The sequence below is a fragment of the Caretta caretta genome, chromosome 17 (genome assembly GCF_965140235.1).
Source record: "Caretta caretta isolate rCarCar2 chromosome 17, rCarCar1.hap1, whole genome shotgun sequence".
NCBI lineage: Eukaryota > Metazoa > Chordata > Testudines > Cheloniidae > Caretta > Caretta caretta.
Window position 1 is genome coordinate 17,460,211 of NC_134222.1, and position 14,078 is coordinate 17,474,288.

Consider the following 14,078-nt stretch of genomic DNA (forward strand, 5'->3'; position numbering starts at 1 on the left):
CCATTTAACAGTTTCTTTGGCATTTATGCAATGGAAAATATACTGTATATCCTCGAAAGATGGAGTGTTATGCATGTACCTTATTTGGAAACAGGTTTCAGAGTGGTAGCTGTGTTAGTCTGTATCAGCAAAAAGAACGAGGAGTACTTGCGGCACCTTAAAGACTAAAATTTATTTGGGCATAAGCTTTCATGGGCTAAAACCCATTTTATCAGATGCATGGAGTGGAAAATACAGTAGGGAGATATAGATAGAGAACATGAAAAGTTGTGGGTTGCCGGACCAACTCTAACAAGACAAATCAATTAAGGTGGGCTATTATCGGCAGGAGGGAAAATAACTTTTGTAGTGATAATCAGGATGGCCCATTTCAAGCAGTTCACAAGAAGGTGTGAGTAACATGGGGGGTGTGTGTGGGGGGGAACTAGCACTCTCTCAGATCTTGGGAGACAGGCCAGTCTTTGCTTACAGACAACCTGAAGCAAATACTCACCAGCAATGCCACACCACACAACAAAAACACTAACCCAGGAACCTATCCTTGCAACAAAACCTGTTGTCAACTGTTCCCACATATCTATTCAGGGGACACCATCATAGGGCCTAATCACGTCAGCCACGCTATCAGAGGCTTGTTCACCTGCACATCTACCAATGTAATATATGCCATCATGTGCCAGCAACGCCCTTCTGCCATGTACATTGGCCAAACTGGACAGTCTCTACGCAAAAGAATAAATAGACACAAATCTGACATCAGGAATTGTAACATTCAAAAACCAGTCGGAGAAGACTTCAATCTCTCTGGTCACGCAATTACAGACCTAAAAGTTGCAATATTACAACAAAAAAACTTCAAAAACAGACTACAATGAGAGACAGCTGAATTGGAATTAATTTGCAAACTGGACACCATTACATTAGGCTTGAATGAAGACTGGGGATGGATGTCATTACACAAAGTAAAACTATTTCCCCATGTTTATTTTTCCCCCTTACTGTTCCTCACACGTTCTTGTCAACTGCTGGAAATGGCCCACCTCGATTATTGCTACAAAAGGCTTTTTTTCCCCTCTCCTGCTGGTAATAGCTCACTTTACCTGATCACTGTCATTTGAGTGTGTATGGTAACACCCATTGTTTCATGGTCTCTGTGGATATAAAATCCCCCACTGTATTTTCCACTGCATGCATCCGATGAAGTGAGCTCAAATTTATTCATCTCTAAGGTGCCCCAAGTACTACTTTTTTTAGGTACTACTGTAACAGATGTATGTTTGGTAGGAATCTTTGGTCTGTTAGATAAATGGTTCTGTGTATTTATGCTTTTTAAAAAAAAAGGCATGCATTTCTCTGTGGGTGATGGCTGCATTGTGCAATGCCAATGCACAAAATCTACTTTCAAAACTAAGCATACATCCTTGCTAAGGCAAATATAAGAGCTGTAAAGCTCTCAGACATTGCTGATAGGCACTGTCTTACCACAGAGCGACAGGGCAATGGAAATTGAAGACTTTTCTTGGAATATCTCATGATGTGCTTTCTAGAACAAAGCTGTCACAGTAAACATCTGCGCCTCCTCATGTTAAAATCAAATCCAAGTAGAGCAAACAGTCTTGTATTATCCTCTATAGTATAAGGGTCGGCGTTATTCTTGAGTTCTTTCCATGCGTTCTATTAAGCGACTTCTGCTCTCCATGTAAGATATCTACATATTAGAGGAGAAAGTGGCATTTTTGGAAATTTTTTTCTATCTGTATTCTTGGAGAAGTTTTGTCTAGTGATTGGAGCTGGTAACTCTGGAAACAGAACCCAAATTCGTGCTTGGCTATGTGACTTTGGGCAAGTCACTTATCTCTATTTACCCAACTGTACAGAACATTAAGTCTTGCATCTCTTCTAGGTTTAAGTCCCGTGAGACTATCTCATGGAAGGCTCTATATTAAACGCACGGTAAGGCTATTTAGACTTTATTAAAAAAAAAAAACAGCTCTGCTTTTATCTAAACTTTACATGGCAAGTGAGAGCAAGTAATGTGAGCCTGTGGCTGATAAGACAGAGGTAAGGTTGAACAGATAAGAGCATCTAGCCCGGGGTGGCTAACCTGAGCCTGAGGAGGAGCCAGAATTTACCAATGTACATTGGAAAAAGCCCCAGGAGTACATCAGCAGCCCATCAGCTCTCCCACCCACCGGCAGCCCTGCTGATCAGTGCCTCCCCATCGGCTGTTTTGTGGTGTGCAGGAGGTTCTGTGTGGGGAGCAAGGGCATGGCAGGCTCAGGTGAAGGGGTGGAGTGCGGGCAGGGCCTGAGACAGAGCCAGGGGTTGAGCAGTGAGCATCCCCAGACGCACTGGAAAGTTGGCGCCTGTAACTCCAGCCCCAGAGTTGGTGCTTATACAAGGAGCCGCATATTAACCTCTGAAGAGCTCCATGTGGCGCTGGAGCCTCAGGTTGACACACCCCTGAACTAGTGTGTTCAAAGGAAACTTCCTAAAGTTGTCCCAGGTTCGTTAACAAGCATATTAATGATTAACCCACCTGTCTTTTCGTTCATTAAAAAGGAATGTTCTCTTTAGGACAAGGATCATGGGGACCATTCAAGCCATGGTGCTCGTTAAAAGCTATTTAGAATATTTGTACGAAAGTGTCAATATCTGCATGTTTGTCCATGCAAACTAGTCTGAGTGAAATGCTATTGTAGCATCTTAAACTATAATTAGAGAAGACCTCGGTCATCTAATCTCTTCCCCTGTCAGTATGGGATGGATTGTTTCTCATTGTTTTTTTTATGTTTGGTTTATAATGTCTTTGTCAGTGCTCCATCCAGATACGGAAGAGACATAGTAGTCTTTTTAATTCCAGAAACAACATACATGGTCTTAAAATACAGAATCCCATTAAAAAAATGGCCTTAGCTAGAAACTTTCTGGATGTATTTCAGAGTAACAGCTGTGTTAGTCTGTATTTGCAAAAAGAAAAGGAGTACTTGTGGCACCTTAGAGACTAAGGGTATGCCTACACTACGGAATAAGGTCGAATTTATAGAAGTCGGTTTTTTAGAAATCGGTTTTATATATTCGAGTGTGTGTCCCCCCCAACAGAAAATGCTCTAAGTGCATTAAGTGCAGTAACTCGGCGGAGTGCTTCCACAGTACCGAGGTTAGAGTCGACTTCCGGAGCGTTGCACTGTGGGTAGCTATCCCACAGTTCCCGCAGTCTCCGCTGCTCATTGGAATTCTGGGTTGAGATCCCAATGCCTGATGGGGCTAAAACATTGTCGCGGGTGGTTCTGGGTACATATCGTCAGGCCCCCGTTCCCTCCCTCCCTCCGTGAAAGCAAGGGCAGACAATCATTTCGCGCCTTTTTTCCTGAGTTATCTGTGCAGACGCCATACCACTGCAAGCATGGAGCCCGCTCAGGTAACCGTCACCCTATGTCTCCTGGGTGCTGGCAGACGCGGTACGGCTTTGCTGCACAGTAGCAGCAACCCATTGCCTTCTGGCAGCAGACGGTGCAATACGACTGGTAGTCGTCCTCGTCGTGTCCGAGGTGCTCCTGGCCACGTCGGCTGGGAGCGCCTGGGCAGACATGGGTGCAGGGACTAAATTTGGAGTGACTTGACCAGGTCATTCTCTTTAGTCCTGCAGTCAGTCCTATTGAACCGTCTTATGGTGAGCGGGCAGGCGATACGGACTGCTGGCAGTCGTACTGTACCATCTTCTGCCGAGCAGCCATGAGATGTGGATGGCATACAGTCCTTCTGCACCGTCTGCTGCCAGCCAAAGATGTAAAAGATAGATGGAGTGGCTCAGAACAAGAAATAGACCAGATTTGTTTTGTACTCCTTTGCTTCCCCCCCTCCCCTGTCTAGGGGACTCATTCTTCTAGATCACACTGCAGTCACTCACAGAGAAGGTGCAGCGAGGTAAATCTAGCCATGTATCAATCAGAGGCCAGGCTAACCTTCTTGTTCCAATAAGGACAATAACTTAGGTGCACCATTTCTTATTGGAACCCTCCGTGAAGTCCTGCCTGAAATACTCCTTGATGTAAAGCCACCCCCTTTGTTGATTTTAGCTCCCTGAAGCCAACCCTGTAAGCGCCCCTCCCGGCGTCAGAGCAACGGCAAACAATCGGGCATCTGAGAGTGCTGTCCAGAGCAGTCACAATGGAGCACTCTGATGGGGCTAAAACATTGTCGCGGGTGGTTCTGGGTACGTATTGTCAGGCCCCCGTTCTCTCCCTCCCTCCGTGAAAGCAAGGGCAGACAATCATTTCACGCCTTTCTTCCTGAGTTACCTGTGCAGACGCCATACCACTGCAAGCATGGAGCCCGCTCAGGTAACCGTCACCCTATGTCTCCTGGGTGCTGGCAGACGCGGTACGGCTTTGCTGCACAGTAGCAGCAACCCATTGCCTTCTGGCAGCAGACGGTGCAATACGACTGGTAGTCGTCCTCGTCGTGTCCGAGGTGCTCCTGGCCACGTCGGCTGGGAGCGCCTGGGCAGACATGGGTGCAGGGACTAAATTTGGAGTGACTTGACCAGGTCATTCTCTTTAGTCCTGCAGTCAGTCCTATTGAACTGTCTTATGGTGAGCGGGCAGGCGATACGGACTGCTAGCAGTCGTACTGTACCATCTTCTGCCAGGCAGGCAAGAGATGAGGATTGCTAGCAGTCGTACTGTACCATCTTCTGCCGGGCAGGCAAGAGATGTGGATGGCATGTAGTCCTTCTGCACCGTCTGCTGCCAGCCAAAGATGTAAAAGATAGATGGAGTGGCTCAGAACAAGAAATAGACCAGATTTGTTTTGTACTCATTTGCCTCCTCCCCTGTCTAGGGGACTCATTCCTCTAGATCACACTGCAGTCACTCACAGAGAAGGTGCAGCGAGGTAAATCTAGCCATGTATCAATCAGAGGCCAGGCTAACCTTCTTGTTCCAATAAGGACAATAACTTAGGTGCACCATTTCTTATTGGAACCCTCCGTGAAGTCCTGCCTGAAATACTCCTTGATGTACAGGCACCCCCTTTGTTGATTTTAGCTCCCTGAAGCCAACCCTGTAAGCCGTGTCGTCAGTCGCCTCTCCCTCCATCAGAGCAACAGCAGACAATCGTTCCGCGCCTTTTTTCTGTGCGGACGCCATACCAAGGCAAGCATGGAGGCCGCTCAGCTCACTTTGGCAATTAGGAGCACATTAAACACCACACGCATTATCTAGCAGTATATGCAGCACCAGAACCTGGCAAAGCGATACCGGGCGAGGAGGCGACGTCAGCGCGGTCACGTGAGTGATCAGGACATGGACACAGATTTCTCTGAAAGCATGGGCCCTGCCAATGCATGCCTCATGGTGCTAATGGGGCAGGTTCATGCTGTGGAACGCCGATTCTGGGCTCGGGAAACAAGCACAGACTGGTGGGACCGCATAGTGTTGCAGGTCTGGGACGATTCCCAGTGGCTGCGAAACTTTCGCATGCGTAAGGGCACTTTCATGGAACTTTGTGACTTGCTTTCCCCTGCCCTGAGGCGCATGAATACCAAGATGAGAGCAGCCCTCACAGTTGAGAAGCGAGTGGCGATAGCCCTGTGGAAGCTTGCAACGCCAGACAGCTACCGGTCAGTTGGAATCAATTTGGAGTGGGCAAATCTACTGTGGGGGCTGCTGTGATGCAAGTAGCCCACGCAGTCAAAGATCTGCTGATATCAAGGGTAGTGACCCTGGGAAATGTGCAGGTCATAGTGGATGGCTTTGCTGCAATGGGATTCCCTAACTGTGGTGGGGCTATAGACGGAACCCATATCCCTATCTTGGCACCGGAGCACCAAGCCGCCGAGTACATAAACCTCAAGGGGTACTTTTCGATAGTGCTGCAAGCTCTGGTGGATCACAAGGGACGTTTCACCAACATTAACGTGGGATGGCCGGGAAAGGTGCATGATGCTCACATCTTCAGGAACTCTGGTCTGTTTCAAAAGCTGCAGGAAGGGACTTTATTCCCAGACCAGAAAATAACTGTTGGGGATGTTGAAATGCCTATATGTATCCTTGGGGACCCAGCCTACCCCTTAATGCCATGGCTCATGAAGCCGTACACAGGCAGCCTGGACAGTAGTCAGGAGCTGTTCAACTACAGGCTGAGCAAGTGCAGAATGGTGGTAGAATGTGCATTTGGACGTTTAAAGGCGCGCTGGCGCAGTTTACTGACTCGCTTACTGAATGCCAGCAAACATACACTGCAATGCTGTGTTCTACAATGTTTCCCGAGTACGTGTTACTGGCCTGGAGTGGTAAAGTGTCCTACCATGAAGGACGCAATAAAGCTGCCCTCCCCAGAAACCTCTTGCAAAGGCTTTAGGACTACATCTAGGAGAACCGCAAATGCCAGGGCAAAGTAATCCTTTCACATGCTTGCTTTTAAACCATGTATAGTATTTTAAAAGGTACACTCACCAGAGGTCCCTTCTCCGCCTGCTGGGTCCAGGAGGCAGCCTTGGGTGGGTTCGGGGGGTACTGGCTCCAGGTCTAGGGTGAGAAACAGTTCCTGGCTGTCGGGAAAACCGGTTTCTCCGCTTGCTTGCTGTGAGCTATCTACAACCTCCTCCTCATCATCATCTTCTTCGTCCCCAAAACCTGCTTCCGTATTGCCTCCATCTCCATTGAAGGAGTCAAACAACACGGCTGGGGTAGTGGTGGCTGAACCCCCTAAAATGGCATGCAGCTCATCATAGAAGCGGCATGTTTGGGGCTCTGACCCAGAGCGGCTGTTCGCCTCTCTGGTTTTCTGGTAGGCTTGCCTCAGCTCCTTCAGTTTCACGCGGCACTGCTTCGGGTCCCTGTTATGGCCTCTGTCCTTCATGCCCTGGGAGATTTTGACAAAGGTTTTGGCATTTCGAAAACTGGAACGGAGTTCTGATAGCACGGATTCCTCTCCCCAAACAGCGATCAGATCCCGTACCTCCCGTTCGGTCCATGCTGGAGCTCTTTTGCGATTCTGGGAGTCCATCATGGTCACCTGTGCTGATGAGCTCTGCATGGTCACCTGCAGCTTGCCACGCTGGCCAAACAGGAAATGAGATTCAAAAGTTGGCGGTTCTTTTCCTGTCTACCTGGCCAGTGCATCTGAGTTGAGAGTGCTGTCCAGAGCGGTCATAATGGAGCACTCTGGGGTAGCTCCCGGAGGCCAATACCATCGAATTGTGTCCACAGTACCCCAAATTCGAGCCGGCAATGTCGATTTAAGCGCTAATCCACTTGTCAGGGGTGGAGTAAGGAAATCGATTTTAAGAGCCCTTTAAGTCGAAATAAAGGGCTTCATTGTGTGGACGGATGCAGGTTTACATCGATTTAACGCTGCTAAATTCGACCTAAAGTCCTAGTGTAGACCAGGGCTAACCAATTTATTTGAGCATAACCTTTCGTGAGCTACAGCTCACTTCATCGGATGCATACTGTGGAACTTATGCTCAAATAAATTGATTTGTCTCTAAAGTGTCACAAGTACTCCTTTTCTTTCTGGATATAGGCACATTCACAATCTAACTCCTCCATTTTGCCCAGGCTGGGAGATGGGACTTCTGTTAAGTTAAATTATAATAGCTGACGGGCAGGGAACAAAATTTCGGCCTTCTGTTCCTAGGCAATTAGGTGATAGTAACTCTGGAGAAGTTTTAAAGTGGGATATATGCATCCTTTAGTGACTTCTGTTTTTGTGCAATACTCCCTCAGCATGATTGATTGTGGGATCCTGAAGAGAGGTACTATTGAGCCTTTTTTAGTCTCATATCATGGTGACTGCAGTAGAAACATCTAGATCTTTGGCTTTTGGGGGGGAGATAAGGGGAAGGTTTGAACCACTAATCCCCAGTAGGGGAGAAGTGATCAAACTGAGCTTGTACTAACCCCAGTGCTCCCCAGAGCATCAGACTTGCAAAAATTTCAAATGTCTGCTTTTGCTTTCTGTCTGTAAAAGATGTGGTATAGTTTTGTTTTGTTTTTGTTTTTTTTAAGCTTGTTGATGCTTGGGGATTTTGTCTAATTAGTGTTTAACCAATTGAACTATTGTTTTGGAAAGTGTTACCCAGGGTGGATTTGATTTAAATTAATTTGATTTAAATCACTAGTCAGGAAGACTCTATTTAAGCATGGATTTCTACGTAAAAGTGCATTCTTGTTGGTTGTTATAACCTTAATACATATTCTTCACAACTCGGAGATAGATGAGACACAAACTGGGGGTCTCTTACAACCTGCTGCCATGATAGATTTTTCCCTTCTCATGAGAGAAAGGTATGGTAGATCTCCTCCAGTCAATGAAGGCTACGCTCAGAAAGACCTCAAGACTTCTGGAATATGCTGCTCAAACAGTTTCACTTCTGCTTCTGCTGCCTGTCCCTCCCTTCTCACATTTATCTCCAGACTCCTTCCCCTTGTCGAGATCTATTCCACCCCCAACAATTCATTGAACTTTTTGAAAATTTGCACTTTTAGAGAGGTCAGGGACTGACTGTACACAAATTTGCAGAGGGAAAATAGGGTTGAGGTCTTATTTCTCATCTCCTTATATTTTTAAAATATTTTTGCTGTTAACAAGCATGTTACCTCTGGAGACACACACATCCACCGTTTTTGAGAACTGCAAAACTAAGCATCTCGGATGGTACCTTCTAGACTGAGCACTGAGTCCCATTGGGTAGATAGAAGGATTAGCCTAAGTCTATACAGAAGCTCCTGGAACCCCATAAGATTAGGTCCCTAATCCATTAACTATTGGAACTCCTTTACATTATATAATTATAACATTATATAAACATTACATGAATATACAGTCTCCTATTCTAGAATTAGGATTTATAATCCCTATTCCATGATGAGCTATCTTTGAGCTATATAATGTATCTTGATCTAAAACTATCTTTAGATAGGTGTCTTCCTTTAAAAGCATTTTATCAAAAACTTCCGACTTAAATAAAAATTGATTTTAAAAAAAGCATTTTTATCCACTCTGGTATTACCATTAAATTGGTATAACACTGTGTAGGCCAGTGGTTCTCAATTTTTTTTTCCCCATGGACCACTTGAAAGTTGGTGAGGGTCTCAGCGGACCACTTAATCTTTCCAAATGTTTGTACTGTTGGATCACTATTGTAAAGTGCTTTGGATAAAAGCACTATATTAAAAGAACACTTAACTTTTTTGTTCTACAAATAAAAGCACACAACTCATATTTTAATATTAGTAGTCTTACCTTTCTAGTGCGATGGGTGTGCCCTCTCCCCTGCCACAGCAGCCCCAAGCTGGGGCTGGGAAGGAGGGCTGGCAGCCGCAGCCCTGGAGCTGGGGAAAGTTGCCTCTTTTCTCTGGCTGCCACAGCCCTGCATGTCCCAAATTCCCCTCACCCCACTGCCGTCTCCCACCTATCCCCTATTTTCCCCCACAAGGCCACCACCTCATCTTACATGTCTTCTCCAGGGTCCAGGCACCTAATTAGTGGAGTCATGCCTGTGTGGTTCCACTAATTAGGTGGGTGGCCCTTCATTCTCTTGTTTGCAGCCACTCAGGCACGCACCTTAGAAGGAACTATCCCCAGACCACCTGAATGGAGCAGTGGTCTGCTGACCACAGTTTGAGAACCTCTGGTGTAAGCATTCACTCTAAGGGACAGGGCATGACTGGTAAACTTCCATTTGACCAGCCGTATAAAAATGAGAGTTTAGTGATGATTACAGGTAGATAGTGCTAGTGAGCAAATTAAGGCGAACAGATTTGCTGAAATAGAAATAGTAAATTGGGGGAGGGGATGATATCACAGAATTTCCAAAAGAAGTGTATTAAGGCTTTTGTTCAGCCTTTCAACTGAACTGCATGTTTCTATTTTGCAGAGGAGGTGGCCAAATTGGAGAAGCACCTAATGCTTCTCCGCCAGGAGTATGTAAAACTGCAGAAGAAGCTAGCCGATACAGAGAGGAGGTGTACTCTGTTGGCTGCCCAGTCTAACAAAGAGAATGCCAGTGACTCCTTCATCAGTCGACTTCTCACCATTGTAGCTGAGCTTTATGAGCAGGAACAGTATAGGTAAGAAATGCATCCTGGAAATAGAAGCTATATTGATGAAACTGTAAATCTCTTCCTCACCAGCTATTTCAGATTCTGAGCTGTAAGGGGGAGAGACTGTCTGTACTTAGTATGTGGCTTTTTTTTGGTGTAGCTAAAATTAAGTATAGTATCAGCCTGTCTTATTTTTTTTTCCTGCCAATTTTGGTGACAAAGCTAAATCTAACCAACCAGTTGTTTTCAAACATGGTATGCTTCAGGATAATTTAATGGGGAACTTACTGTGTGAAGTTAGATGCTGGCGTCTCTTATTTTTGTTCAGATAACACCTGCTTTATTTTTACAAAGTGTTCTTAAAACCAACCATCTCTCTTTTTAGGCTTGTCTACATGGCATAGCAATGCAAAAGGAGTGTGATTTTGTAAAGCACCTGAATGTGGTGTGCTTTAACTGTTCTTCCCCGCCCCCCTCCCCCCGTTTTACCCCGCCATTGACCCTGCTGGTGTCCTCTGGCCCTCCGTAAATGGTATCTAATTTGACCATTAATGTGAAAATACCCTTTTAGAGAGAGCCAACAGGATTTACATGGGGCAGTTAGAGCACTTCACAAATCACATCCCTCTAGTGCGCTTTGCTGGCACTTGGTAGACAGTCTCTTATCTGAGACTTGGGTGATCCTGAGAGAGCATTCCTTGCCGGTTTTTGGGGGGGAGGAGGGGTGTTTTTTGTGTGTGTTGTGGGTTTTTTTTAAAGACAGTATGGGGAAACTAGTAGAATCAAATTTGTAAAGTAGTATTTATTATATCTTGCCATGTATATTGTACAAATTTATGCAAGTGTGATAGCCAAAAGAGTTTGTATGAAAGCACTGATACACAAAAAAGAATCTGAACCTAGATCTGCTCTGCTTTGAGTGTTCAGGATTTCATAGCCTTTTTTTAAATAGGAATAGGGTAGTGGTCCAAATATTAGCTCCAAAAAGAAATGGTTTCTTTTGGGAATAAGCATTTAAGTTCCCAAGTAAGGCTTTGTTTGTTTTGGGGTGGGGAGTAATGGTGGTGAAGGTTAAAGTATATAGCTTTAGTTAGCAAGAACAAGTGGATGAAAAATAATCCAACGTGTTTAAGAACATAACACCTTAACTATATAATGTTAGATGGAGGAAAATGATCAGTCTGTGTACTGTTTCTGAATAAAAAGAATGCTCTGACTAAAAATGATCTGTGCGATCAGTGTTCCCTGACAGCAGCTGTACTGGAAATGGGGTATTTCTGGGTTTTTACTTTTATACAGGTTGACTGTTCTGTCAAATGTGCTTTGATAGTCCTTTAAGTAATCTTGCCTGAGCCTGTCTCTGGGCTGAATTGTGGGTCTACACACTCCCCATCTTGTCAATTACTGATGTTGGTCTGTGCTGTATGAACTACTTACTGAATGAATATATTTTTTTAATGAACGTTCATCACAGGGCTGAGCTTGCATTTTCCTTGTGGTGATAACAGTTGGGTTACTCTTGAAAATTTCTTTCTTAACTTGTTGAAAGAATGAACCTACTGTTTTGCCTTTAATATATTAATGCAAGAGACTTTTACCTAATAGAAAACAATTCAGTGTAAAATTAGATACTTAAATGTTATTACATTGTAGATATTTGAGAGATGCAGAGTCCATAAGTGCCTAAGCACAAGGGGTATGTTTGTATATACATGTGTGCTTTTTCATCTATCAGTGATCTGAAGATAAAGGTTGGGGACAAGCACATCAGAGCTCACAAATTTGTGTTGGCAGCCCGCAGTGAGACTTGGAGTCTAGCCAGCCTAGTGTCAACTGAGGAACTGGATCTGTCAGGTTAGTTGCTGCTTGTCGGTGTGTGATGCTTTGAATGTCTGTGAAACAACTAATGAAAAGGCCCTTTGGGAAAAGGTTACATCTCATCATTCACAATACTATTCTGACTACAGAGTTTTTTTCCATTAATTATGAAGCCTTGACTCTCTGTAACAGACTTGCAAATTTAATGTTAGTTAAATCAATAACCCATCCTCTCCATTTTAATGATGTGGAAGGTAAGTGCAGTGATTCACTCCCTTTCTTGATAGGGAATTAAATATAGTGCGGGGGTGGGGTGAAACAAAGCTGTCTGAAAGAGCCAGATTACTCCTTTGCTTTAAGTATTCTATGAATTTAGCCTGTTTGATATCTTTGAGGACGTGTGCCCTTGCACATTGTCTTTAGAGACCTATGGTCAAATAGCTTACCCAGGCTGCAAAAACAGCACTTACTGCTCAACCCAAATGGCTTGTGAATTTTCTCTGAGATGCACACTCCCTAGTTCTGGTTAAAAAGGGAGTAATCACCTTGCCATTCACAATAACATTTCTGAGTTTAATGCTGGATATAGCAGGCTTTTCATTTCATGTGCTTGTACAGTGATGGGGTACTACTTATAATCCCTCTAGTGAACATTGGGAATTAGCTCCTTGAAAACTTCCTTCCTCTGCTGTTTTGCTTTCAATATCTGAAGAACTAATATTGATCAAGTAGGTTTTTAGGTGTTTCATCAAAACACTAGAAACTTGTTTGACTACCTCTTTGTGATGCTCAGTGACAGTGTTGCATGAAACCACTTTTCAGCAACACTGGTACAATCAACGCAAGTCTTGGAATTGCCAACTGACACAAGCTTTCTTAAATGTAGCTTTTTCATGATGGAAAAAGTGCTTCATATTCAATGCTGGACTGAGTGAGTAATTTTCTTAACTTCTAGCTTACTAACTGGATGAAAACGTTGATAAACTCTCTAGAGAACTGAAACTTAAGGGAAGGCTGGGCAGTGTCCATTTCACAGTACGAGTAGATGTGACTAGAATGATACCACATCTATTGAACTCATCTTACCTGTTAAAGATAGTACCTTGGTTCAGGGATTGTACATAGTTCCTCTGTTCTGTTGCCATGGTGGTCCCTGATAGCTGTTTAGAAAAGTTTGTGCACTTCTTACCAGGATGTCTTGGCCCCAACCTGATCTAGTAGAAGGAAGGATAATTTTATCCTTTGAGCAAGAGCAACTTGCAGATGGAAATGAGAGAAAAATTTAAAGTATGGCTTGTCAGTCTGCAAGACTAAACTTCAGGCACTGCTATCAAAGCCTTTGATTAATCATGAATCCTAGAAACAATCCATATTTTGGGAAGAAGCAAGCCATAGCAAATAAGCTTCTTTGCAGAAGCTTCACTTCAGAAAAGTTACCACACCTTCCTGCTATTCAAACAGCCCGAAGATCACTGATGCCAAGAAATAGGTCAGAAGATATTGTATTACATAAACTGCTCTTCATGCCAGTTACTGTACTTCTGGTTGTGAGAACCTTAGTGCTAGTGTTCCAAAGCTCCTGATACAAAGTGTTAGGATAACTTGCGTTAACACTTTATTGGGAAGTCTCAAATTTAGCCACTGAGAGATTAAGGCATAGCAGTTTTATATCCTCACTTCAAGAATTGTAACATTCAAATACGGAATATCCAGTTAACATTTAAGTTGAAACTGTAATAAAAGGAAGCGCTTTCCCTCTGGACAGAGTCCTCTTTATTAAGTGTCTTGAGTCAATTGTACATGGTCATGATGCTCATTAGGAGTATTACACTAGGTGATCCAGAATCTTTGTTAGTCTGTCTTTGAGAGCGAGAGAGAGACTTATGCACCCAATGGTTGGAATGTGCATGTGAAATTAGTCTCTCATCTGTTTCTGAGCCTATTGGCTAAATTTCATAAAAGCCTACTGAACTTGTCTAAATAGTACAGTTCCATAGTCTATATGGTAAATATCTGTAAAACCTCAAGATGAAATATTGAGGCTTAAACATAGTTTAGGTTTTCCTTTTTTGGAAAAGGAGATGCTAAATGACAATGTCCAAACTAAAGAGCTGTATAAAACTTACTCACTAGCTGCTTGCTATGTTGGTCCCAGGATGTTAGAGACACAAGGTGGATGAGATAATACCTTTTTATGGACCAGCTTCT

At 44.0% G+C, this 14,078-nt stretch overlaps 1 protein-coding gene across 1 annotated transcript in view; it reads left to right on the forward strand.

Moving 5' to 3' along the window:
* ANKFY1 (ankyrin repeat and FYVE domain containing 1) overlaps positions 1-14,078 on the forward strand; it is a 59,797-nt gene that overhangs the window by 8,816 nt on the left and 36,903 nt on the right. The window contains exons 2-3 of the mRNA XM_048824194.2: positions 9,887-10,079; positions 11,788-11,906. Coding sequence (XP_048680151.1) covers positions 9,887-10,079; positions 11,788-11,906 — 312 coding nt within the window. The remainder of the gene's footprint in view (positions 1-9,886; positions 10,080-11,787; positions 11,907-14,078) is intronic.